The sequence below is a fragment of the Diaporthe batatas genome (genome assembly GCF_019321695.1).
Source record: "Diaporthe batatas strain CRI 302-4 chromosome Unknown Contig00023, whole genome shotgun sequence".
NCBI classification, from domain to species: Eukaryota; Fungi; Ascomycota; class Sordariomycetes; order Diaporthales; family Diaporthaceae; genus Diaporthe; species Diaporthe batatas.
The window spans coordinates 425,447-449,150 of NW_025408570.1; the positions used below are offsets into that span (position 1 = coordinate 425,447).

General features: G+C 56.3%; 6 protein-coding genes across 6 annotated transcripts; 3 read left to right on the plus strand and 3 right to left on the minus strand.

Moving 5' to 3' along the window:
• Positions 1-625: 625 nt before the first annotated feature.
• On the plus strand, positions 626-2,572 carry KVR01_013115 (uncharacterized protein; the record flags this gene model as incomplete). The annotated part of the gene is made up of 8 exons (XM_044782841.1): positions 626-796; positions 879-911; positions 992-1,129; positions 1,192-1,758; positions 1,839-2,073; positions 2,135-2,167; positions 2,238-2,309; positions 2,379-2,572. The coding sequence occupies 8 exons, from the start codon at positions 626-628 to the stop codon at positions 2,570-2,572; spliced, it is 1,443 nt and encodes a 480-aa protein (XP_044637991.1).
• Positions 2,573-2,742: 170 nt separating this feature from the next.
• Positions 2,743-3,924, minus strand: KVR01_013111 (uncharacterized protein; the record flags this gene model as incomplete). The annotated part of the gene is made up of 3 exons (XM_044784805.1): positions 2,743-3,267; positions 3,325-3,586; positions 3,662-3,924. 3 exons carry the CDS (start codon positions 3,922-3,924, stop codon positions 2,743-2,745), a joined length of 1,050 nt encoding a protein of 349 aa, XP_044637987.1.
• A 1,066-nt stretch (positions 3,925-4,990) lies between these two features.
• Positions 4,991-7,592, plus strand: KVR01_013099 (uncharacterized protein). Its single transcript, XM_044793753.1, has 5 exons — positions 4,991-6,167; positions 6,232-6,336; positions 6,412-6,788; positions 6,861-6,928; positions 6,985-7,592. The coding sequence occupies exons 1-5, from the start codon at positions 6,003-6,005 to the stop codon at positions 7,455-7,457; spliced, it is 1,188 nt and encodes a 395-aa protein (XP_044637975.1). The 5' UTR covers positions 4,991-6,002; the 3' UTR covers positions 7,458-7,592.
• A 145-nt stretch (positions 7,593-7,737) lies between these two features.
• On the minus strand, positions 7,738-9,206 carry KVR01_013079 (uncharacterized protein; the record flags this gene model as incomplete). Its single annotated transcript, XM_044788981.1, has 2 exons — positions 7,738-8,774; positions 8,837-9,206. 2 exons carry the CDS (start codon positions 9,204-9,206, stop codon positions 7,738-7,740), a joined length of 1,407 nt encoding a protein of 468 aa, XP_044637955.1.
• Positions 9,207-12,227: 3,021 nt separating this feature from the next.
• On the minus strand, positions 12,228-13,415 carry KVR01_013085 (uncharacterized protein; the record flags this gene model as incomplete). Its single annotated transcript, XM_044783010.1, has 1 exon — positions 12,228-13,415. The coding sequence occupies one exon, from the start codon at positions 13,413-13,415 to the stop codon at positions 12,228-12,230; it is 1,188 nt and encodes a 395-aa protein (XP_044637961.1).
• Positions 13,416-15,958: 2,543 nt separating this feature from the next.
• KVR01_013112 (uncharacterized protein) lies at positions 15,959-20,756 on the plus strand. The gene is made up of 6 exons (XM_044788271.1): positions 15,959-16,583; positions 16,653-18,081; positions 18,154-18,604; positions 18,678-18,883; positions 18,965-19,425; positions 19,515-20,756. The coding sequence occupies exons 1-6, from the start codon at positions 16,258-16,260 to the stop codon at positions 20,311-20,313; spliced, it is 3,672 nt and encodes a 1,223-aa protein (XP_044637988.1). The 5' UTR covers positions 15,959-16,257; the 3' UTR covers positions 20,314-20,756.
• The last annotated feature ends 2,948 nt before the right edge of the window (positions 20,757-23,704 follow it).

The window sequence follows — 23,704 nt, forward strand, 5'->3', positions numbered from 1 at the left end:
TGCAGCATGTGGTTGGTACAATTCGGCGTCCCAACACGTGCCAAGATTCTCGATGCGCGAGACGAGGTCCCTTGCCCGATGTGCTGCACTCGGACTGTCTGCTGGGGCTAGTGCAAGCCACGGACTGCTGCGGGTGTGTTCCAAGCTTCTGAGACGGCGCGTCTCGAGGCTCTCTCCCCACCGTGGGATGACTTGACCGACACTAAAATGCCTCCCAGCCGACGGGATGGCTGCCCAGCTGCCCGGGATGCCCAGAACGGCTACTGACTCGACGTGGAGGGCTGGGGTAGTGTGGGGGAGGGTCTGGGGTATTCCACCACCTGATGGGGCATCATAATCCCGACCAGTCGGTGCTATTATAACTACGGGGCCTTAGTTCTGTCAGCCCGTGCCTTGGTTTGACTTTGCGGGGTGGTGGATGGATTGAGTCTGGGGTAAAATCGGGGCATTGGAGGCGAGAACATTTTAAATCTGATCGTGCCCCAGGCAATCAATGTTCGCGGTTTGGAAAATCTCTCAAGTCTGGTTCTTCAACTTGTGCACTTCGTTTGCGGGGCGATTCAACTCATTGACATAGGGACACATATCTGTTGATTTCCACTTCTTCAGCAGAGCAGACGCCAACATGTCCCTTCAACCTGACACCAAAGAAGAACGGACTTCGACATCGGCGCACCTCGAAGCAGGCCCACGGTCTGATCCCGGTCAAGATGGAAGTGCCGAGGAACGCGCTTTTCTCCGAAAGATCGATATGCGATTGGTCCCATGCGTTTGGATCATGTATCTAATGAGCTATGTGAGTACCACAGGGCATGGGAAGTTTTTGCTCGGGACATCCGAATCTCGTCTTCGACTAGTTACTGACAGGCGATAATAAGCTCGACCGAAGTAACATTGGCAATGCTTATACTGTGAGTATCTGTCCAACGCGTACATGTCTTTTATAAATAGCAACAAGTGACAGGATACTGATCCGTTGGTTGCGTTTTAGGGAGGCATGGGCGAAGAGCTTGGGATGACCAGTACCGACTACTCCGTGTCCCTCCTGGTGTTCTTCATCAGCTATGTGCTATTCGAGACGCCGTCAAACATGATTCTCACGAGAGTACGGCCCAGCATATATATGCCAGTCAGTATTTCCTCCCGACCCGACCATAAAAAGGTCGTGTGGCCATTAGCTTACCCACATAGACGCTCATGTTTCTCTGGGGCGGCTTGTCCATGTGCATGGCAGCCGCACATAGCTGGCGGGTGATCGCAGGCCTTCGATTCGTCCTGGGCATCTTAGAGGCCAGCTTCGCTCCAGGCGTGCTCTTCCTCCTATCAGCATGGTACAAGAAGAGCGAGCTCGGCCGCCGCTACAGCGTTTACTACACCGCCGTCGCACTCTCGGGCATGTTCGGCGGGCTCATCGCCGGCGGCCTCCTACAGACACTGGATGGCTCCCACGGTATTAGTGGCTGGAGGTGGCTCTTTATCGTGGAGGGCGCCGGCACCTGCGTGGTGTCTGTGGGCGCGTTCTTTGCCCTGCCCGACTTTCCCTCCACCACGCGCTGGCTCACGCCTGACGAGCGCGCCCTGGCTAGCCGACGCCTTGTCGAAGACTCCCTCGGAGGTACCCAAGATGGAGAGACAATTCATCACAAGGTAGCTCTGAAGATGGCGTTTACGGACTGGCGGATGTGGGCTTTTGTCTTGACATACATGTCTACCACGGGCGCACAGACGATACAATATTTCATCCCGGAGCTCGTCAAGGTATGCCATGCCCGGCCCCATGAGATTCCGATTGAGCATTTTGCGAGACTGACTTTGGACACCCGCTTGTCTCTCTTCAGTCAATGGGATATAAAGGATTCGAAGTGCAATACTACACCGCGCCAATCTACGTCTGTGCCTTTGTGGCCATCCTCGCGTTCTGTTTCTCTTCCGACTACTTCAAGGAACGGGCCTTCCATCTCGCAGCTGCCTCCTCGCTCGCGATCGTGTGCTTTGCGATACTCATCGGCGTGTTGAATAACACAGGGCGCTACGTCCTGTTGTGCTTTGGAGTCGCAGGTGTTTACGCTGCGTGTAAGTGCACAGATCATATCCAGGCTGTGTATTTTGTGAAGTCACACTGACCCGGCGAAAGGCCCTCTTGTCAGCATTTATGTCTCGAACTCCAGTAAGTCTCCTCAAAATCCGTGTGTCTTGTCGCGGTTGAAACCTGCATGCTAACAGAGTTCGGTGCGCAGTCCCTCATCCTGCGGAGAAACGTGCCATTGTCCAGGCAACTGTCAACGCCCTCGGTAACAGCGCGTCGATTTGTAAGTGACATCACTTCTTTCGAACTGTTGGAATTTCGAAGCCTGTCTGTGCTAATATATTCATTATAGATGGGTCTTTCCTCTTCCCGATCAAAGACCCGAACCATAATCGCACTGGCTTCGGCGTCACAATGGTGTTTATGGTAATTGCTCTGGTCATGGCATTTGCTTTACGGTATTTACTGGCCAAGTACCCCTATCCAGAGCTTGCGGTGCACGGGCATGGATCCACAGCGGAGAAAGCCAGCAAAGATGAGGACTGAAGAGCTTGGTGGGACGATACGGTTGACGTTCTGATGGTGTGTGAATTTTTGTATAATACTTATGTGACAAGAAGATAAAGGGAGAAAGCTGGCTGCAAAGCAATCAACCCATGACCGGATGCTCCTCAAGTGCTAGAAAATCAGATCCCATGCTTTCCAGATTGAGCCTTTTATGGCCTCCAAGAAAGCCACGAGAACAGATCCGCATGGAACTGCTCAGGGTCCTCGAGGTGCGGTGCGTGACCCTGCTCGGGGTAGTGGATAAGCGTGCAGTTCGGGATCTTGGCCGCGGTCTCGGGTCCCAGCACAGAGTAGTTGCCCAGCTTCGCCGCGACATCCGGCGGCGACCACTGCTTCCCGACGGCGGTGTTGTCCTTGTCGCCAGTAACGAGAAGGGTCCGCGTCTGGAGGAGGCCAAAGGAGTGCGCGATGGGCTGCGTGAGAACCATGTCGACGACACGCGCCTGGTTGATGAGGTAGTTGTCGCGCTCGCTGCCGAAGTAGATGTTGGCAGACATGGTCACCCACTCGTCGTATGAGGGGTCCCAGTTGCCGACGTAGTAGGTCGCCTGCTCGTAGCCCTTGATCGAATTCCATGTCATGGCGTTTTCGGACTCCCAGTTGTACTGCAGGCTCGGGTACGGGACGCCGATCTCCAGCCAGTCTTCCAGCCCCATTGGGTCCACGAGAACGGTCTTGTACACAGATCAACACGTGTCTGTCCCAGAAAGGAATGACTTTCAGGGACTTACCTCAGTGACGTTGTTAGGATACATCATTGAGTATCTGGCAGCAAGCATACCGCCCAGGGAGTGACCGATGACGGTCACCTCATAGATATCAAGGGCATTGAGAAGGCTGCTTGTGCTGGAAGCAAACTGCTGGAGGCTGAACTGATAGTTTGCGGGTTTGCTAGACTTGCAGAAGCCAACCTGGTCAACGGCAATGACGCGGTACCCATGAGCCGCGAGTTGGTTGATCGTTTCCCTCCATGTCGGGCCACAGAAGTTCTTTCTGCATGGTGTTAGAACTCATGTTGAAGTGGAAAAAAGGCCAATAACACCCTAGGATATATCGGGGAAGACTGACCCGTGAAATACAACGGCAACCTGTCCGTTGGATGTCACATTTCCTGCCGGAGGAACGTCCATGAAAGCCATCTGCAGCTCCTGGAACTGGCTCTCAAAGTTGTACACGTGTACCGGGTACGGGTACGTATAATTGGATCCATTGAGGTCGAATGGCTGTGGGCTTGTGTCGATCGACCCCTCGGCCTGGCCGACAGATCCGATACTCTGCGCCTGAGAGACGAGAAGCCCGAGGGCCAAGGTGCAAACGGCACCGGATTTCATCGTCGAGTTTGAGTTCAATGATCGGCGCAGGTAGGGACTTTGCGTGCTGGCTGGTGGCACCAGGAGGCTCTTGTCATGCAGTGCAGCATCTCCCGAGCACGACGTTTTTAAGGTAACAGTGATGGACCCAAAGTCCCCAGATATTCGGGCCTCTATCGGCCCGCGCCCCTTGTCGTCAGCAGCGGACAAGTACCTGCATTTCGGGGCTTCCCCAGCTGGGTTAGAGATGGCACAAGTATGGCCAACTGGCCGGAAGCAGCTCCACAGCCATCTGTGCGCTCTGCACGATCTCGTCCATGGAAGTAGCCCGACTTGATGGATCAGATCGGAACACGTCGGCTCACTTGCATTGTTGCATTGTCCCAAGCAGAAGGATCCAAATGGAACTGAGGGTAGTCAGGGTCTCGTGCCGCGGAAATTCTTGCTGGGGCCGCGGCATCTCTGCCCGATTTACTTCTTACTGTGTCCCAGTTGTCTGCGATCGTGGTTGGACGGGGAGTTTGGTCCGGTTGTGGGCTGCTCGCTCGGCTCGACGACCAGGTAGCCCTTTGCGGCAGCTGAGCAGTGAGGGAAAATTGATGTCTCCAGTCGTCGGCGGGGAGGACTCGTCCATTGGCTGGCTTGGCCACCACGATCCACATCCAATGGCTACCTATTAGTGTGATATCCGACGAGCCAACAAGGACCACTTGCAGTGCTCCGTGCAGCTGGCCGATCTCCCAAAACAGATAAGAGTTTAGCTCGGCGGCGGGCCTGCTGAGTTCCGCTGTGGTACAAGCATTCTAGACCTCGTGGCGCATTATGTCGTGAGAGCACATCGATGCATCATGCAGGTCTTCAGGCAGTGCTGCATCAGCACTCAATCTCATTGACACTAAGTGCCGGCAGAAGCAAGTACGGTATCAATTACATGCCGCGGATGTCGCCAATATAAGCCACGTGCTGCGCTTCCAGGCGGGCGGGCACTGATAGCACATGTGATATATCACATATGCCGCCCTTCGCTACAATCTCCGGGCAGACCGGAAATTTCGGATTGCCAAATCCTCTTCGTCACCATAACTGCCATGAGCAGACAATGCTTCTTTGGAACAGATGGCCGACTCTGTATGTCCTCACGCCATCGGAATTGTGACTTCCAATGCCATCAAACAGCCCAAAAAGGAAAAGGTTTCTCTCAAGTCACATGGAAAGAATTGTGGTCTGCGATCTCGGACAGATGATAGGCAGAGATTGCGCCAATATGGAGTGTCGTGTGGGGTGTTGGTCTTTCGTCAAGCCACGTTTATGTGGGCTCCATAGTTTCTTTCAGTTCGATCGTCCTATCACTGCACCTCGTGGTATTACTGATCGCCAATGGCCCCAAAGTCAACATACCTTAGGGGCCTTTGAAGCTCACATGAGAAGGCAGATATACGCACGGCGAGTCCGGAAAGGAGACAAGCTTTACCATTCCCAGGCAGGATAAGCTGCTTCTACTGTTCGCTTGCGCGAGGAAATACCAACTGGCTGGGGAAATATGGTTGCGCACCTGAAGCATCATCGGAAACTTTGCCGCACATCGAAGGGTCCCCCCCCGGAAGTTTTCGACCATGTGGAGCTCTGTCCCACTCTGCAAAGCAATATACTCTCAGCTCTCCGCTTCACCACTCCTGCGTCCTGCAGCAAGGGGGGTCTTGTGGTCCTTTGCTGCTGTGGCTTACGGATACACAGTTAGTTCCACGGGGTCCATCCCTTGAACCTTCTTAACCTTGCCCGGCGCCGTGGCTGCCGTACCTGAACGCCACTTCCGTGTGATTTCCCCAATATCACAAGGGATATTGGCATAACAGAAACCCTCTCGCCGCCCCAAGTCGCCCACGAAGAAATGCTACGACCCAGCCGGGCTGTCTCGGGACCCTGAGCGGACCGACAGTGTAGTCTTGAATTCAGATCTCCGATTGGACCTGCAGACACGCATATCCTATATTTGTTCACCGTCCCCCCGCGACGACTGGGCGGTTGGATTCTTTCGTGTTACCTGCCTGCGCGTCGAGCCACCCGCCGAGGACGCGGGAGGTCTGCACTTCGAGGGATCGATGGCGACAGGAAATATTCCAGGGGACAGCAACGCGCCCGTGGTCCAGATCCCCTGCATTGTCTTCTTCGTGGTGACGCCATGCTTCGTTGCCGCTCGATTCTGGTCCCGGCACAACTCAAACTCGTCTGTTGGCTGGGATGACTGGTGCTGCCTTCTCTCCTGGGTAAGTGCAAGATGGAGTCCGAGGTTTCCGAGTCCTCCTTTAGCTAACGATGCTTTTCCTTCAGATCTTCTGCGCGCTCGTGTCGGGACTCATGCTTGGCTCTTGCGCTTATGGATTTGGGCAACACATCTACAACCTTTCTCCTGAAAACAAGCTCATGGCTCTGAAAGTGAGTCAACGAACTATATTGTCCTTAATCTCCGCCGCGCCCGACAATGCTAACTCCAGTAATGCTTCATCACAGCTGTTCTTCGTGGCACAGATATTCTACAAGCTTACTATGAACCTGACCAAGATTTCGATTCTACTCCTCTATATGCGTATCTTCGCCGTCTTTACATGGTTCCGCTGGATTGTTCGAGTGCTCATTAGCATAGTGACAGCATACATGATCGCGGCGTTCTCTGCATCGGTGTTTCAGTGCACTCCGGTGGCAAGAGCATGGGACAAAACCATTCCGGGGACTTGCATCAGTATCGAAAAGAGCTGGTACGCCAACGCAGGCTTCTCCATCGCCACTGATATGATCATTCTGCTTCTTCCTATCCAACCGATACTGTCTCTCAAGCTTCCAATTGGTGAGAAAGTTGCAGTTATGGGCGTGTTCGTTCTCGGTGCATTGTGAGTAACATTTGCTTCGCTGTGTGATCGTGGTGGAATGACATGAATTGCTGACGGAAATCCCAAACACAGTGTCACGTTGACCAGTATTCTTCGCATGCAAACATTGACTTTCTCCTCCACAAGCCCAGACACGACTTGTTTGTGATCCACATTCCGTGCTCGGACCTTGTGCTGTTGTGCTGACAATCTATAGACGACATTGCATCGTCCATGTGGACAATAATAGAAGACAACACGGCCATCATCTGCGCTTGTCTACCAATGTGTAAACGAGCTCTTGCTGTCGTCTTCCCCTGCCTGGCGTTCGAGCGCCATCGCAACTACAACAACAAACTGTCATACGAGACCGGCGGAAGTCGCAGTCAAGGCAGCCGCATCCAGGGCAGCCGCCCTCGCGGCAGGTGGACGCAATTCTTCGACGGGTCTGCGAAGCTGTTTGAGGGATCTGCAAGCAAGCGCCCCTCGGTCCTGATCCTGGACCCCCGCCAGGTGTCGACTCTCTCACAGGCGTACACCGGGTCCACCCCAAGCGAGGAGTTCATCATGTCCCCCGTGCACGACAGAAAACGGGCCGAGTCAGTGGGTGATGAGGAATCGGGTGCCATCCGCAAGGTCACGCGGTACGAGGTCGCTTACGACGATGTCCCAATGCCGCGATTCAAATGATGAAACCATGTAACGTACATAATGCAAAGACTGGTCTTTCGGTTCCCTTTTGGATGTGAGACGTTTCTTGGAGCTCAGACCGTCAAATCGAGTAATTTGTCTCAGGTACGATTAGGAAGACCTGTCAAGAGTGTGGAGCGCGAAACGCGTCTTTATTGCTCTGGAATGAGAAACATGTCTAGCTCTTTCAGACCTGTCTTCTACTATCTCTAACTGCCGAGACGCCTGATTTTGACAGCCTAAAAAAAAAAAAAAAAAAGAATAAAACAGCTTGCCCGATCTACAACCAAAAGCACGGGTCGATAACCGGCTGAGCACCTATCGGCCCATAGAGGATGCTCAGCTCATCCCGGAACGTGGTGGGGTGCTTGTCGTAGTCATAGGGCTCCTGCTCGGCCCAGGCGTGCCTCTTGAGCGCGATGGTCCAGCTCCAGCTGCTCTCCCAGATGCCGACAAAGTGGCTCGCGCGGAGCATGATGTCGAGGTCGACGAGGGCCATCTGGTCCCACGTGAGCTCGTCCAGCAGCATGACGTCCGCCTCGTCCAGGATGTCCCACTTCTGCAGCACCAGGGGCGGGCCGGCGTGCGTGTCGTTGACCCGCACCTCGACGTCGGCCAGGGCGTCCCGGAGCCGGTCGACGTCGGTCGCCGTCCCCGTGGCCACGTACAGCGCGCCCAGCTGGTTGTCCACGACCTGCTGCCGTATCTGGCTGGCCTGCTGCTCGAACGAGGACCACGCCTCGATCTGGGCGTCCGGCTCGGTCCGCACGTGCGCGCCGAGGAACAGCCCGCGCGACGGCGCCGAGGGGCCCTGGCGCGTGCCCAGCCTCGTGTACAGGTTGTGCAGGGCGCGCGCCGACAGCTCGCGGATGTGCCGGGGGTACCGCGCGATGAGGCCGAAGTCGCTGCGGAACTCGTCGCCGTCGTACCGCACCGGCCACGAGAAGGCGACGTCGTCGAAGCTCATCCGGATCGGGTGCTTCCTGGTCGGGGCGGGCCGGCTGTTCTGGGCCAGGATCTCCTCGACGTGCTGGTCGAACGCGGGCCTCCATAGCGAAGGGTCGATGAGGACGTTGTTGTGCACCACGGGGATGAGCCTCTTCGGCTCGACGACAAACGCCTCGCTCTCGGGCGGGATGTTGTACGCCGGGTCGTCTTCGTCGACTATCTGCAGCTGGGGGCAGTCCTCGGCCAAGGTGTCGAAGAAGTGGTCGCTGTCGAACATGTATGAGACGGGCAGGTCAGTATCCCACCCGAAGCTGTCCGCCATTCTCTCAAAGGCTTCCCTGGGGTGAAGGACCGGCGTGATGAGCGTTGCTGTGGATGGTTCGGTCAGCATGCGAGTAGGATCTGTAGTACAGGTTGGGGGCTCCCCTTACCTCCAGCTTCAATGCTGAACCTAACGCAGCCGAGCAGGTTGATCTTCATGTTTCCAATACCACCTGCGAGCCTGTTGCACTCGACCACCCTGTCGTCGCGCCATTTCGCCTCGCTGCAGAGCTTCCGCACAGCCGCCCCATCATATTCAGTAGTGTAGAAGTCGTTGGCCAAGACGCGATCAACGAATTGTCTCCGTGTCGTCCAGCTGCCTTTCTGCCCAGGGATAGCAAAATCGGTCAGCTGGTTGCGCAGCCTGTCGAGATCCGGCCCGGATTCACTGGTGACAAACAAGAATATGATGATTGCCAGCACGATCACAGAGATATATCGTTTTGACAAGAAACTGGACCTGTTTGATGGGAGATACATGATGGGCGGCGTGTCATTGAAATTCCATGCTGGGCAGTCTGGAGGTGAAGAAGGAGGGCAATTGAAAGTTTAACGGCCAGGGAGGGCAATTTCGTGGTCGCATCGCTATGCTGGCGTACCTCTGTCAAGGGGTAGCTCCAAGATGCCCAAGGGTTCAACTTAGACGACTATCCCGGCCTGTCGTGGATATGCGAGGTATGCGGAGCCGACTAGGACCTTGAACGCGTCGATAGAGGGTCCAAACTTATTCTACTTTTGGAAAAAGCTTGTGTGTCTTGGATGCCCTAGCTGAAGAAAGTGCATCGACTTTGAGTTCCCGAAGGTAAACGTCAAGATTGCGCTGTCTCACTCTTGAGACAAAAAACATATATGCAACATTTCAGGGAGCGAGTGGCAATGACTCCCTGAATTGGAACATTTTGTGTGAGCTCTTATCTGCGTAACAGTCTCCATCCACTGACACGCGAGGAGTCCCTGATTATCACAGATCCATAATTCCATGCTCTGGCCTGCACGTCGTGCTCGGACAGATACACGAACAACATTCGGATCCGCAGACTTGACTCGCCAATCCGCGTATAGTTTGCGATCTTGCAGCCAGTGCAGTTAAATACCTAGCTACCGGCCCGTATGATCTACAAGCCGTGCGGTCCCCAGCAGTGATAAGGCTGAGGCGGGCCCGGCACTTCGGGTCATGAGTCGTGCTATTAACACATCATCTTGCCATCTATTTGCGAATTCTGACAACGTATCAAAAGCATGTGTGATAGTTTCGGTCTTGTCGTAATTTAACCGCTCACCGTAGTCATTTTGGGGCTCGCAGAGACAGACATACCGGCACGACATATAATGCGTCTGAAAGTACCGTCACGAGGATCAGCCATGCATGTATGGATCCATCCTAGATGATTAGGTGCTCAGCCATCGGGGGCGTACGCGTTGTATCATTCATATGACTGTGCTGTCATCTCTTCTTCAAGGGACTATCAAAACGCTGCCCCGTACTTATTCTTCCAAGTGCTCATCATGCGGGGCGACTCAAAAACTCCTCTTATTCTTATTCCAACTGCAAGCCCTTCGACTCGTGCCTGATAACAAACGCCAATTACAGTGTCTTGAACTCTCTCCCGTTCCGCAAAGACTGTACACATCGTTTCCCTCTTTATCCCCATCGAACACAGGTTCTTGTTGAGCCGACCGGTATCGCTACCCCAGGGGGATCACTCAAGAGACCGAGCCACGCGACTGATGACGCGACTCAGCGATACAGGCCGCTGAACATTTGTGACAAGCTGCTTCGTCGAGAGGGTCTGCCCTGCACCAGATGTCTAGCAGATCGGCAGATTGGTCGCCGGCCTAGCTGTCTGCAACCAGCGGGACCGCAGCAAGACCATCTCCGCCTCAACCAGACGGGGAAGCCCCATGCTGGATGTTCATCTCGGACATGCGCGATTCGAGGCCGCTGTAGGCCGGGTCGACGTCCTCCTCCCCATCATCCTGGCCGCCACCCGCCTCGTCAACGAAGAGCGAATCAGCCAGGTCGTCGGGAACCGTATCCTCCGGATCCGGCTCGTCCGCGAAGAGCTCATTGGCCAGGTCGTCAGGGATGGTATCCTCCGGGTCGGCACCGTCCTCATAATCCCCACGCTCCTCTCCCAGGTACCCATCCCTGTTATTCCTCCCAGGCGCGAGCGTGGCATCACCAGCAACGCGGCCGCAGCGCTTGTCCAGGACAAGCTGCATGTACGCGTTGATCCACTCCCTCTTCGCCCGTGGGCGCGCCGCGCGGTCGCCGGGCATGAACCCGCCGTAGTCAAAGACGAACGCCACGGACCCGGTCTGGCTGATGGGGCCCTTCCTCGACAGCAGGCGCTTCTTGGACTTGCGGTTCGCGGCGCGGAGGTCGTCGAGGGCCTCCTTGATCCCGTAGGCGACCTTCTCTGGCATCCACTGCATGGGGCCCGTCTTGAGGAGGGCCGTCCTCCTGCGCGTCTTCCTGATCGACTTGATGAGGCAGTTTTCGTCGCCGTCGTCGTCGTCGGCGGCGGCGGCGGCGGTGGTGGTGGGAGGAGCAGGGGCAGGGGCAGGGGCCGGATGCGCCGGGGTGGGAGGTGGGCTGGGCACGGCGGAGGCGAGAGGCGCTGGTGTATTTTGTGCTTCGTCGGTTGCGATATGCGGCGGAGGAGAGGCCGATGCCACGCCTGCCTGGGGCTCTGGGATAGAAGGCTGGGATTCAGATCGACCAGCCTGCTGAGGCGACGAACACTGCTCGGCGTCATTGAAACCGGCACGGGACTCCAACACAGAAGTGATCTCGGGGTCGGTGAGGGTGGGATCCTGCTGGCGGGCTTCGGCGTAGTGCTGGGCCAGGAGAGAGGAGATCTCAAGGTCGGTGCGGCCGGGGTGGTGCTGACGGACGTAGCTGAAGAGCCGCGTGTTGACGTCCTCCCACACGGGCTGCTGGGGTGGCGCACATGGGGGCTCGGCAACATCGGGCTGGGCGTGAGATTCCAGCAGAGAGGTGATCTCGTCGTCGGTCAGGGTAGGGTATTGCTGACGGATGTCGACATAGTACTGGCGCAAGAAAGAAGAGACCTCGTCGTCGGTGTGATCAGGATAGTGCCGGCGGACATATGAGAAAAGCCAGGTGCTGGTATCCTCCCACACAGGCTGCTGCTGAGGAGGGAGAGGCTGCTGGGCGGCGCTGAACCAAGGGTCAAAAGCCCTGAGTGCCGACAGCTCAGACCCGCAGTACTCGGGGTCGTACCGGGGCTCGTAGACGTATGGCTCAGGGCAGCGGTAGCGGGGGTCGAAGGCCTCCAGCGCAGACAGCTCAGACTTGCTGTACTCACGAGCGTACCGCGGCTCGTAGACATATGGCTCAGGGGTCTCGTCGAAGTGCGGCTCGGCGAGGAACCACTCGGGAACCAGCTCGACGATAAGCGGCTCAGGCTGGGACGGGCCAGGAGCAGGAGAGGGCTGCGGGTCGGCGGCCGTGGGCTCACCTGCCGGAGGAGTCTGCTAAGCTCCATCACCGGACAGGAGTCCCAGGTCGGAAGACGCAGAGGCGAGAGACGCGGCGTCAGAGGCCGAATCCAGATGGTCGAGGTCTGGAAGCCCTGGGGCCACCTTCGGGAAGAGGGGGAGGAAGGTTGGCGAGCCAGGCGGCGAGAAGGTGGGAGACGAGGCGGGCGACGCAGGGGCAGACGAGGCTGGCGACGGGGTCGACGAGGCGCACGGGGAGAGGACCGGGGCAGCAGTAGGAGGAGAGGGAGAACGAAGAGGAGGAGGAGAAGGACGAGGAGGGACCGAAGAGTCGTCAACAGGGGCAGGAGGCGCGCCGCTCGGCTCTGTGGCCGTGGTGTGGTGCTGCGCATTTCCTCCTCGGGGAGGGCCGCTGTTGGTGTCGTCGTCATCGGTGTCGTCGTCGCCGCCGATGATGGCGTAGAGGCTCGCGATCTCCTCCTCCCTGGCCTCGATGATCCTGTCCTTGTCCTCGATCACCTGGTCCTTCTCCGCGACAGACGCCTCGAGGCGGGCGATCTTGTCGTCGGCCCCCGCAGCCGCAGCCGCAGCCTTCTGGAAACACGACGCGCGCCTGCGCAGGGCCCGGTCGCGACTGGACTTTGCGCCCTCGGCGGCGCCCATGCACATCTTGGCCATGGTCCAGTACCGCGCGCTCAGGCTCTTGTAGCCGTCGCGCTGGGCCGCCACGCGACGGTTCTCGGCCTCGAGGTCGGCCTTCTCGGCCTCGGCGCGCTCGAGCTTCTTCTTCAGCAGCAAGACGGACTCGGCGGCGTCGGCGTCGGCGTCGGTGGTGGTGGCGGGCTTGGGCTTGGACCTCCTCCTCTCCCTCCCCCGCGAGCCGTGGGCGGCCGGGACAAGCTGGCGAGGCCTGCCGAACCACGCCGCGGCTGGCGGGGGCCGCTCGCCGGCGGGGACGGCGGCGGGGTCGGCGAGGAGGACCAGGGAGAGCCACGAGAGGGGGTGGTGGGCGACGGCGAAGAGGAAGGCGAGGACGCCGGCGGCGGCGGTGGTGGCGCTGGCGGTGTCGAGGTCGGCGGCGGCGCCGAGGCTGGCGACGCCCCGCGAGAAGAGGGCGCAGCAGCAGAGGGCGACGGCGACGCGCACGTGGTGCGGCTCCGTGACGAGGTAGGGGAGGAGGAGGAGGGCGAGGGCGCAGAGGAGGGACATGGTCATGGGCTCCATCTTTGGTGATGGATCAGCTGGGTCTTGTCGCTGGTGGGCAGAAGGCGATGTCTCTCTCTCGTTGTTGTGGGAGGGAAGAAGAAGGGAAGGGACTTCGAAAAACAACAGTCGGGCTGGGAGAGCTTCAAATACTGGCCGTGGCAACGGTGGCTGGGCGGGGCAGCTGGGGAGCTGTCAATTACTGCAGCTAGCTCCGACTTGATTGGGGCGTTTGTTTGTTGCTGGGTGGGCGAGGTGAGGTCAAGCCCTGTTCTCTTGTGCAGGTGTTTAATTGTGTGAAGGCACATGGGATGAAAACAATAGCTCGTGGGCGCAGTAAACAAACAGGGCCAGGCAGAGTATGCGCACATTCTGGAGACACATAGACTGGCACAATGGGCATTCAATCGCATTGTCCTCTGAGTATTAACTGTAGCTGACTACGAAGTTGTATTCAAGCCTCGCTGAGTCCTCGCTGGGGAAAGTATATGCATCGTGGAGAGCACCTGTGGGCCAGTCGAGTGCTGATTCTACTACATTATGAGAAAATAAAGAGTGCTTGAGCTGCTACTTAGTCAACTCACACTTCTGTTTACGGCCATGGGCAAACAATGGTTCAAGTGTCAGAGCCACCCGCCGCTCTTGTGATTCCAAGAGGTCTGCTGCCGCAGATGCTACACTGTCAGATGGATCTGGTAGCACTTGAGTTATGGGCGTTGAGGGTGAAGTGAAAACCTGTGTCATTACCACCTGATACCTATCGAAGCGTGTGCTGGTGTTCACCAGTGTTAGGGACCATGGAAGCTGCCAGCAGGGATTCTCATGACGGCCCACTGACTCTGGTCATTATTTTCAGTGGGATGCTTGACAGGATGGATATTTCAGAGTTGAGTTGCAGGAGGCTTCATCAAGACCTCTTGCCAACGAGACTTCATTCTGCAAGTAGTACGTATTTGTGAGATGTTTTGGATCGCCATCGAGGACAACAGGCTCCATTGTGACAGCCCATTCATTGGAGGGCATAACTCAATGGTCAAAATGAGTTGCAAGGTTTGTTTATTTTGAATGACCACCAGGCCTACAGTAGTTGCCCCACTCTCAAACTCTCAATCCGTCTCGAGCCTTCAATGTTGTTTCGTTCTGCCAAGAACTCCATCCAGCTCTGCCTTCCTCCGAGTGCTTGACAATACTGAAACCCGAGGGCAGATTAGATCCACATGGTCGCGGACTGTGGATACTCATAAGAGGTTTGAAGATCGAAATGGCTGCGCGACTCTCTGTGCGAATGCATAGTTACAAATGCATCCAGAGAACTGTCGAGGTGGTCCAGGGCGAAGTTCCAGGCGAGCAGCTGTTCTGGCCAGAGCCAACAAGCTGCTCACAGGAATTTGATGCAGACTAAGCTCTTGTTCATTGTTAGAGGCTTTGGGACTAACTTGTCTTGCCGCACAGGGAACTTGTTGACACGTCGTCTCCTGCCGTCAGTAGTTACGAGCCCAACATGCTTGACACTGGATCACAGCCAAGCTCGACCAAGATAAGCAGAAAGGAGCACCTCTGCCATCCCAACAAGTTGAAGTTGCTCCCTACCTAGGATGGCTGCCAGCCTTGCTCCGCTGCCCTATCGACCAAGACTCTCTGCAAAGCTAGTGGCACCGGTTGAATGGCTCTTTCGAGTCAAACGGGCGGGTTTGGCGGCTAACTAGAATGTATCGAAAAGACTCAGGTGTTTCTCGGAGACTCCCGACGAGGTTTGCAAGGTTGTCGTCAAGCCCAGGTCAAGCCCAGGTACACGATCGTGGTAGCAAGATGAAACAAGGCGTTTGAAGACATTCACAAACCGACGCATACTGTCAAGTCAGGTTTTTTCCCTGTTTCTCGATAGCGCAGAATTACTTGCTGTCGGCTGGTTGTCGGGTCCAACCAAGATGGGCTGCAGCTGGGGTCGAACAAAGATCTTAGCCTAACGCTGTGATACTGTCTCGCATGTCCATCCATCATTGTGCTCATCTCCTGACAGGTTGGCTGCAAATGTGGTGATCAGGAGCAGTGTCAGCAGGGGGCGCCAAGCTGTCAGCCAAACAGTCAGCCACTGCAGCAATGATTGCTCTTTAAAGCCACCGGTCCCGCCCTCGTTGGCTGGGTTGGGTTGAAAATGACCGACCGATCTGATGCCATCTGAACTGTATGAATATCAATTGATCTCAGTCTCATAATCATTTCAAGACCAGTAACCACGGCGTCATGTTCTGGCGCAGCAGTTTCAGCAAGAAGGACATGCGTGTGATTCTGTTGAGGCTGAGAAAAGGCAGGCTATTACTATCACAACAAGACGAGGGGAAGCAGAAACAAAAGCAGAAGCAGCTTCTGCAAGTCCCTGCTCGGGAGCGACCCCAGCAGCGCTAAAAGCCGGCACTGAGTCAGTGAGTTGCTAAATTCGATCCCGCAGGGCAACGGCTCATCTGTCGAGATCCGCTGGCAGCCAAGCAGCGTCATAACGGGCAGGGATCAGGGAGGGCTGCAGGCTGCGAGCTCCACCTCCAACTCCAGCCCTGGTCCCACCTCCAACGTCGTCGATTAGGGCCATCACTAAGCCAAGCTGCGTGCATTGATGCTCGAGAGGCCGTTGCTTTTGTTTTTCTTTTTCTTCTTCTTTTCCATATCCACGATGCCCGCCCTCTCCTCCCGGCTGGCTCGTGTCGAATGCTCTGCGCGACCTCGCAGACGGCCAAACTGAACAACTGCCAGCAGCAGCCAGCCAGAACCACGAAGCCCGATCCTCCTCGGCCATCGACATCCCCTCCCCCACTCCCAGCGTTGCGCCCGCCAGTCCCGAGGCGCGCCGGCACATCCGCTGCCCGCCATGGCTGCTGCCGACGCTGCTAGTGGAGCTGTCGAACCCACGCGGGCGGTCCAACAAGAAGAAGAGCAGCCCTCGGGCCAGGAGACACAGTCGCAGGAGAAGGTGGCACGCGGCGGGGGCCAGAATGACACACAATCCTCCTCCCAGTCGCCTGGCTTGGATCCGGCCCAGGACCCTCTGCGCAACGCCCCGACCTTCAAGGACGAGCTGGCGCCAGAGCCCGTCGAGGAGGAAGCTCCCCAGGAGAAACCGAAGCCTCCCGGTCTTGTGGCCAGGACAATGCAGAAGCTGGGCCTCAATGACATCCTCCTCAAGAGCATGTTCAAGTCAGTCTCCCTGTGCCTCCAACGACCATGAGCCAATGCTGACCAGCGCCCCTTGGTTTGAACCCACAGAGGCTCCATTGCCCCCGTCATTGGCCTTGCCATATATCAGGCGCCGGCAGTAACGCGTCAACTGACCACGCTGGGATACCTCGTCGGTGTCATCACCGTCTTGTCCCTCTCCGTCCTGCCCTGCGGCAAGTTCGTCCAGAACATCATCCTGAACATCCTGGCCACCTGCATAGGCTGCGCCATGGCCATGCTGATCAACTATTCCGCCGTCCAGGCTCGCCTGCACACCTCCGATCTCCGCGAGATGGCTGCCTTTATCCAGGCCAACGGCCGCGCCCCCTACAACTCGAGCCAGAGCGCCGTGTGTGGCGTCTGGCTGTTTTTCCAGATATGGCTGAGCAATACCGTGAGGGCCAAGTGTCCCGCCTTCAACATCCCCGTCATCATCTACAGCATCGTCGTCGACATCTCGTGCACCTTTGGCCCGGAGTTCCCCACCCTAGCCGTCGCCGAGACTTTCGTCCAAAGGCTTCTGACCGCCATCCTCAGTGGCCTGGCTATCGCTACTGCCGTGTCCCTCATTATCTTCCCCATCAGCAGTCGCCAGGTCGTCACCAAGCAGATGGCCGGTGTCCTCGGGCTCTTCAAAAAGTCAATCGTGCTTGAGAAGCAGTACCTCCAGGGCCTGGAGAAGGAGGACATGTTCTCCCTCGAGATGACCGAAACCTGTGCCGGCCGCTCAGAGAAGGAGAGGAAGGGCGGGAAGAAGGACAAGGGCCCGAAGCTGACCAAGGAGCAGAAGAATGCCATGGCGCTGCGGGGCACCATCGGGGCGATCAGGGAGCTCATGGGCAAGATCTACGGCGACATGAAGTTCGCAAAGCGTGATATCGCCTGGGGTCACCTGAGCGCCAAGGACTTCAGCGAGATGTTCAACCTGATCCGCATGTGTGTTATCCCAATGACCGGCATAGGCACCATCATGGACATATTCCAGCGGGTCGGCAGGGAAAGGGGCTGGGACGGCGAGGGCCCGGGGGACGGCGGCATATTCCAGCGCTTCGAGCCCATCGGCAAGGAAGACAGCCAGCGGATCTGGAACGACATCATGAGACAGCTGCACGAGCCCTTCGAGATCCTGTCCGAGGCCATCACCCAGGGGGTCGACCACGCCGGCATCCTGCTCAAGTTCTTCCCTCAGCCCAAGGCGCAAAAGAAGGCGGCAGCCCAGCAGGCAGGTGCAGATGCCGATGTCGAGGCTTCTGGCGGGGTGCTCGGTCCCGGCCAGGTCGGGTTCTCCAGCGTCATCAATGCCAAAATCGAGACGTTCAATTCCCGCAAGGGCGAGATCCTCCGGCTGTGGGCCAAGGACAAGGGGCTGTGCGCGGATGGGGATCTTGAGAACTGGCCCCAGGACAGCACCAGGTTGTTTGAGAAGAGGCGCAATGACCAGGCACAGCTCTATGTGATCTTGTACCTGGAAAAGTTGGTGAGTCTTTCAGCGCCCGGTGCTTCATACCCTCTGCCCTGCGGAGACTAACCACAAAATCACGTCCCACAGATGCAAGCCACCGGCGAGGCCGTGCAGGATCTCGTAGCATTCGCCGAAGCATGGGCAGAGGACGGGACAATGTCCAAGAAGCGCCTGATATTCCCGAGCGGCCGGCGCCTGCGCAAGTGGTTCCTCGGCATCTTCAGCAACGAGGACTCGACCGCCGAGGACTCGCCCGACATCATGGAGACCGGCACCAACGTCGTCTACCTCGGCCAGGGCTGGATGCACAAGAAGGACCCGGAACACCTGCCCCCCGCAAACGCCTGGGAGCGCTTCGGCAACGGTGTGCGGCGCTTCTCGCACTTTTTCGGCTCGGACGAGTCGGTCTTTGGCTTCCGCGTCGCCTGCGCCACCATGACCATCGGCATCATTGCTTTCCTCGAGGCGTCGCAGCAGTTCTTTATAAAGCAGCGGCTCGTTTGGGCTATGATTATTATTGCCATCGGGATGTCGCAGAGTAAGTCGCCTTGATTGCTATCCTTTCTTTGGTGGGTGCGTAGCTCCAGGAGCTGACAATGAATTCTTTCCAGCTTCTGGCCAGTCAACATTTGGCTTCCTTCTCCGGATAGGGGGCACTTTTATCGCAATGGTTAATTGTTTTATCATCTACTACATTGTCGACCGGAAAGTACCGGGAATATTTGTCTTTCTCTGGCTTTTCATCTTTATCGAATATTATTTCTTCTTCAAATATCCTCAATTTATACCCGCCACCATGATCTGCATCGTCACCCAGGTTCGTCAATTCCCTTCCTCTCTTGATCGCATGTGAGGTGATTGTTGGGACTCCCGATGAGACTGACATGCTTCTCTCAAGGTCCTCATCCTTGGCTACGAGCTCCAAACAGATTTGCTCGGGATAGCGGCATCCGAGTCCAGCGGACAGCCCTATTACCCACTTTATACCCTTGCCCCGTATCGACTAGCCACTGTAGCTGCCGGTGCCTTTGTTGCCTTCTTCTGGACTGTTTTCCCGAGTCCTTTCTCAGATCGGACATGGCTTCGCAAGGATCTGAGCGCGGTGCTCTATCTACTCGCCAACTACTCCAGCGTCGTACACACCACCATGAGAGCGACCATGAGGGGCACTGTCGGCGACATGGAGGTCCCAGGAACACCTGCGCACTCGCTGTTCAAGGTCCGGCAGAAGCTGTTTGGAAAGTTGACGATGCTTCTTCCTTCGCTGCAGATGCACGCAAACTTCCAGAAATTCGAGCCCAGTCTTGGCGGCAAATTCCCCGAAGAGCAGTACCAAGACATCATAGTACGGTCTACTCGGTACGTCAAACTTGCTTACTTACCCCCGTCAATCTCCTGTCTGCCGTGGAAAATCCATACTGACCATTGGCCCTTCCCAACAACAACAGCATCATGAACTACTGCACGCTCATGTCCTACGTCCTCACCTACCTGGCCCCCAAGGGGCCCGCGGAAAACTCCGACAAGGACTGGATGCACGCCCTGGGCGAGGTCTTTGAGGACGTCTCGCCCGTGCACAACCAGATCCTCTCCACGCTCACGCTGCTCTCCAACTGCCTCCTCTCGGGCCAGTCCCTGCCGCCGTACCTGCCGCTCCCCAAGCCCTACGAGATGACGCGCCACCTCCTCAGCATGCGCGCGGACGGGACCCCCATTGGGTCATCCCGCCACCACCACCATCATAAATCTAGGGGAGGGGCGCGCCGCTCGTCATCCGCATCATCGTCCTCCTCCTCCTCCTCATCGTCAGCGTCGTCATCCTCGTCCACACACTCGGCCGAGCCGTCCCCCAACAACAACAACCAAAAGACCACCAGCAGTCGCCACAACAACAACACGCCGAGCAACCCGCCCCTAGAGGCCCGCAGCCTCCTCGACGTCCGCAACATGGAGCAGAAGGGCTACACCGAGTTCGCCGTCCTGCAGGTGTGCTCGACGCTCATCGTCGGCGACCTCGAGGGGCTGATCGCCACCGTCGGAGGGCTGGTGGGCACCGTCGACTTCAGCTTCCGCGTCGAGCAGAACAGCTCGTCGTCGGACGAGAGCTCCGTCAGCGATTTTGAGAGCGTGCGGCGGGTGGGGACGTGGGCGTCGCGGGCGGCTGAGGCGAGGAGGGCCGCGTCGTTTGCGAGTGGTTCTGGTGGGGGTGGTGGGGGTGGGAAGAAGGGGAAGGGAAAGAAGGATTGATTATCTGGGTACCTAGGGAGGTGGTATTATGTCTATGCCCAACGTCTTCCGGGTGGCCTGGCCTGGTTTTCTTGCTTGGGAGATGGGCAGGGCGGTCCGTTGTGTCCTTTCAGTCTCAAGCATCGACAACGTTTTTGGGGGATGGGCTGCGAGGGTGTCTTGTTGGATAGGTTGATGATACCCGACACCCGCCGCTACTACCCACAGTACGTACACTAGTAGTGATAGTGCCAAAGAGCCCTGAACGAGAATCTGAAATAATCTCTACGAGACTCGGGGGACGCAGGGGGTTTATCGCGCGCAGCCTTGGGACGTGACAGACAGACAGCTGGCGGCCACTCGTCCTGGCTCGGATCAGTGACGTCCGGCCGGGCCTGACTCGGCCTGCATACCGCGAAAATGACAGCTCACAAGAGACGGACGACCAGAGGGACGGGAACCCGGCACCGACTTGTATGCTAAAGGCCATTATCAATCAGGTGGGCGAAATGGATCAGTGAGAGTGAGCATGTGTTGCGGAGAGGCAGGCGCCTGGGTCCGCAGGGAGCCGGCGCACGGTACCACGGCCTTGAGCCCCAGGTACCTAGGTACGAATGTGTACATGCCGCGGCGCCATTCAGCATCATGTTGAAGGAGTGATCTTCCCAAGATGTCGTCTTAAAAACTATGTAGTCTAGGTAGGACATAGCATAGGAATGACACTGCCCTGCGAGGCATCCTGATATCTATGGTTTGAACTTGCCCGATCTGTTGATTCGACCCGTGTGCGTTGCCCAACATGAAAACTGTGTGGCGCGCTGATGGTTTCCCTCGGACTGTGCTATTGCGCCGTGTCATAGAAGGCTTGATGTTTCGGGAGTCCTCTGAAGACCGGGGAGATGTCAGGAGCGCTTGCCTGGTTTCGCTTCTATTCCGTATCCGTACGAGTACATCCATACATGACGCCCATATACATACAGTTGTAAACGCTCGAGACCAAGCGTTCAAAAAAGGAATTATAGTTTCAATGACGGTGGTAAAATGCGATAGGTATCAGAGATGTTAAAAGTGATAAGACTATCCGAGTCAGGGTCTCATAATTGAGTATGTGGGGAAGCTGGCGGGAGAAGGGTGGGCAGCTGTTGTATTTGGACAAGGTTGGAATCTATCAACCATGAATGTATGCCTCAGTGTCCAGAGCGCCAAGTCAAATAAATACTACTACCCTACCTCTAATCAAGGCCTATCACATGGGCACCAGGTAGATGCTTGACTGCCCTAGGATGGGGACATGACGGCTGTACCCAGATAGATGTCACGAGTGTCCCACCATCACAAGTTCGTCTCACTTGTTGCTTTCAAACTGGGACCCTATTCCAAGAAGGTTCTCTTTCATGTGCTCTTCCTTTGGCTCATTAGACCGATAATCTCCACTTGATCCCTGGCAATGAGCAGGGCTTCGTGTACCCGTCGAGCCTCTCTGGGCAGCGGTGGTGGCATGATGGGTGGATGAAGCTTGTCTGAAGAGACCATGTATTTTTAGCTAGCGGAGCAATGTACCATCAGAGACCAAGCACGGAGTTGAAAGATGGTCTGTTTTATAGTATCTTACAGGGTAGACGTCCAAGTTGACGACGTGCTGTGTGGGTAGGGCATTTTGACCGAGGGGGGAGAGGTCACACTGTTGAAAACTGACTCGGATACTCAGAAGGGAATTTCTCTGGTCGGGTTACCTAGTAGGTAAGGGACATCAAGAAAGTGATTCATGAGACTGGCTTGGGGGAATAAAACAACCCGAGGTGAAAGAAAAATCGAGGGAAATCAAGAGCCCTATAAATACCTGATATGGATTCACCTGCCCATCGCCGTTGTTGGGTGCGAGAGGGAATGGGATGGAAGCCATGAGGGTCGATGGGGCAACTTTTGAACGGAGCGAGAGTCAGTGCTCCGTTAGTCCCATGCAACATTGAAGCACGAGATGATCCTACAAAAGAGCCTCCGCTGCCTCGTTGCGGCCCCGGGCTGAAGTTGGCTCCCCAGGAGAGAGTAAGCTTGTTTTCTTGGCAGATGCATGGCAGCTCTGGCTGGATGCCGTTCTTCGTGCAAAAGCTGCGCTAGTGAGCGGATCTGCCTGCAGGTGTTTGGTTACAACCCCTTTTTCCGTGTAATCTGACCTAGATCCTGGGTCTGTATTGAGAAGTATCTAGGTACTTGCTGACTTCTTCTCACCTGGTTCTGGGGTCTGTATCAAGAAGTATCTTAGTACTTACTCCGTACATAGAGTACGTTATGGGGTTCCCGGACACCCCTAGTACCCGGACAGATGCCGGATTGATGAATGAGCTTTCTCGCATTTGTTGATATTGTTAGTGATTATGATGTTTGATTGGTCTGTCCGGTTACTAGGGGTGTCCGGGAACCCCATAACGTACTCTACTTCTTCCCAACTAGATCTGGGGTCTGTATTGAGAAGTATCTAGGTATTTACATACTTAGTTAGCAGTCTTGTTGCTTCTCACCGAGGGGCTTACTCTTTGTCCTACATCTTGGCAGAAGCCCTCGACGACGATACTACCACTGGGAAGTATGCCACTGTGCCTCCAGTGACCTCTATCGTTCTGGCTGGCTTGTTACGACCTCGTTAGAATCTGGCAGAGAAAGACAGATGGAAGACGTTGGCTGCGAGGCTGCCTGCAATCTCACATGTGTACTTGCAGCACCGTCAATGTTGACCTCACGGCTCCGCTCCCCGGGCCCTCAGCACACTGGTCCCTATGAATCCAGTATACGTGAATACTAGGTATGTACGACTACGTGTAAAACTGGCAACACTCCGCGGTGGAGATCATTTCTCTGTTGAGGTTGTTTTATAAGCGCGATAACGGACACCCTGGTCTGCTAATGTTATCCATCACATACACGTCACTAGAAATCATGAATGAATGATTCAGGCCTCCCCGGCGCCAAGAAAACAGACTGTATCATGGTAAGCGTACGTATGAGAAGTGATCGGAAGGTGTCAGTCGCACTGCATCGAAGACATTCAAGCTACCCGTTTTGGGGCAACAAGTGCTAGAGCTCCCCACCGAGGCAGCGGCATTGACCAATCTGACAGCGTCGCCCGACTCCAACCCCGGGAGCTACCCTAGGGTACGTACCCCAGGTACCTATGTACGTAGCCTGCGTACCCAGGCGATCCTGACTCTTGCCCAGGTGAGTTTGCCCAGAGCCTCGAATAGACATCAGGCCTATTTCATTCTCAACACATGTGTGCTGTGCACCGTTCACAAATACGTACCGTCCGTCTCGTCCGTCTCGACCATGGCGCATGATGTGACCTGGCATCCTCTGGAGTGCGGCATCGCGGGCCGACAACCCGGCTGCTCATTGGGATTGGTCAGTTGGAGTCTAT

Coding starts and splice junctions, on each gene's coding strand:
- KVR01_013112 (XM_044788271.1), top strand. CDS start 16,258: ATGGCTGCTGCCGACGCTGCTAGTGGAGCTGTCGAACCCACGCGGGCG. Junction 16,584..16,652: donor CTCCTCAAGAGCATGTTCAA/GTCAGTCTCCCT, acceptor TTGAACCCACAG/AGGCTCCATTGCCCCCGTCA. Junction 18,884..18,964: donor TGATCTGCATCGTCACCCAG/GTTCGTCAATTC, acceptor GCTTCTCTCAAG/GTCCTCATCCTTGGCTACGA.
- KVR01_013099 (XM_044793753.1), top strand. CDS start 6,003: ATGGCGACAGGAAATATTCCAGGGGACAGCAACGCGCCCGTGGTCCAG. Junction 6,168..6,231: donor GGTGCTGCCTTCTCTCCTGG/GTAAGTGCAAGA, acceptor CTTTTCCTTCAG/ATCTTCTGCGCGCTCGTGTC. Junction 6,337..6,411: donor ACAAGCTCATGGCTCTGAAA/GTGAGTCAACGA, acceptor GCTTCATCACAG/CTGTTCTTCGTGGCACAGAT.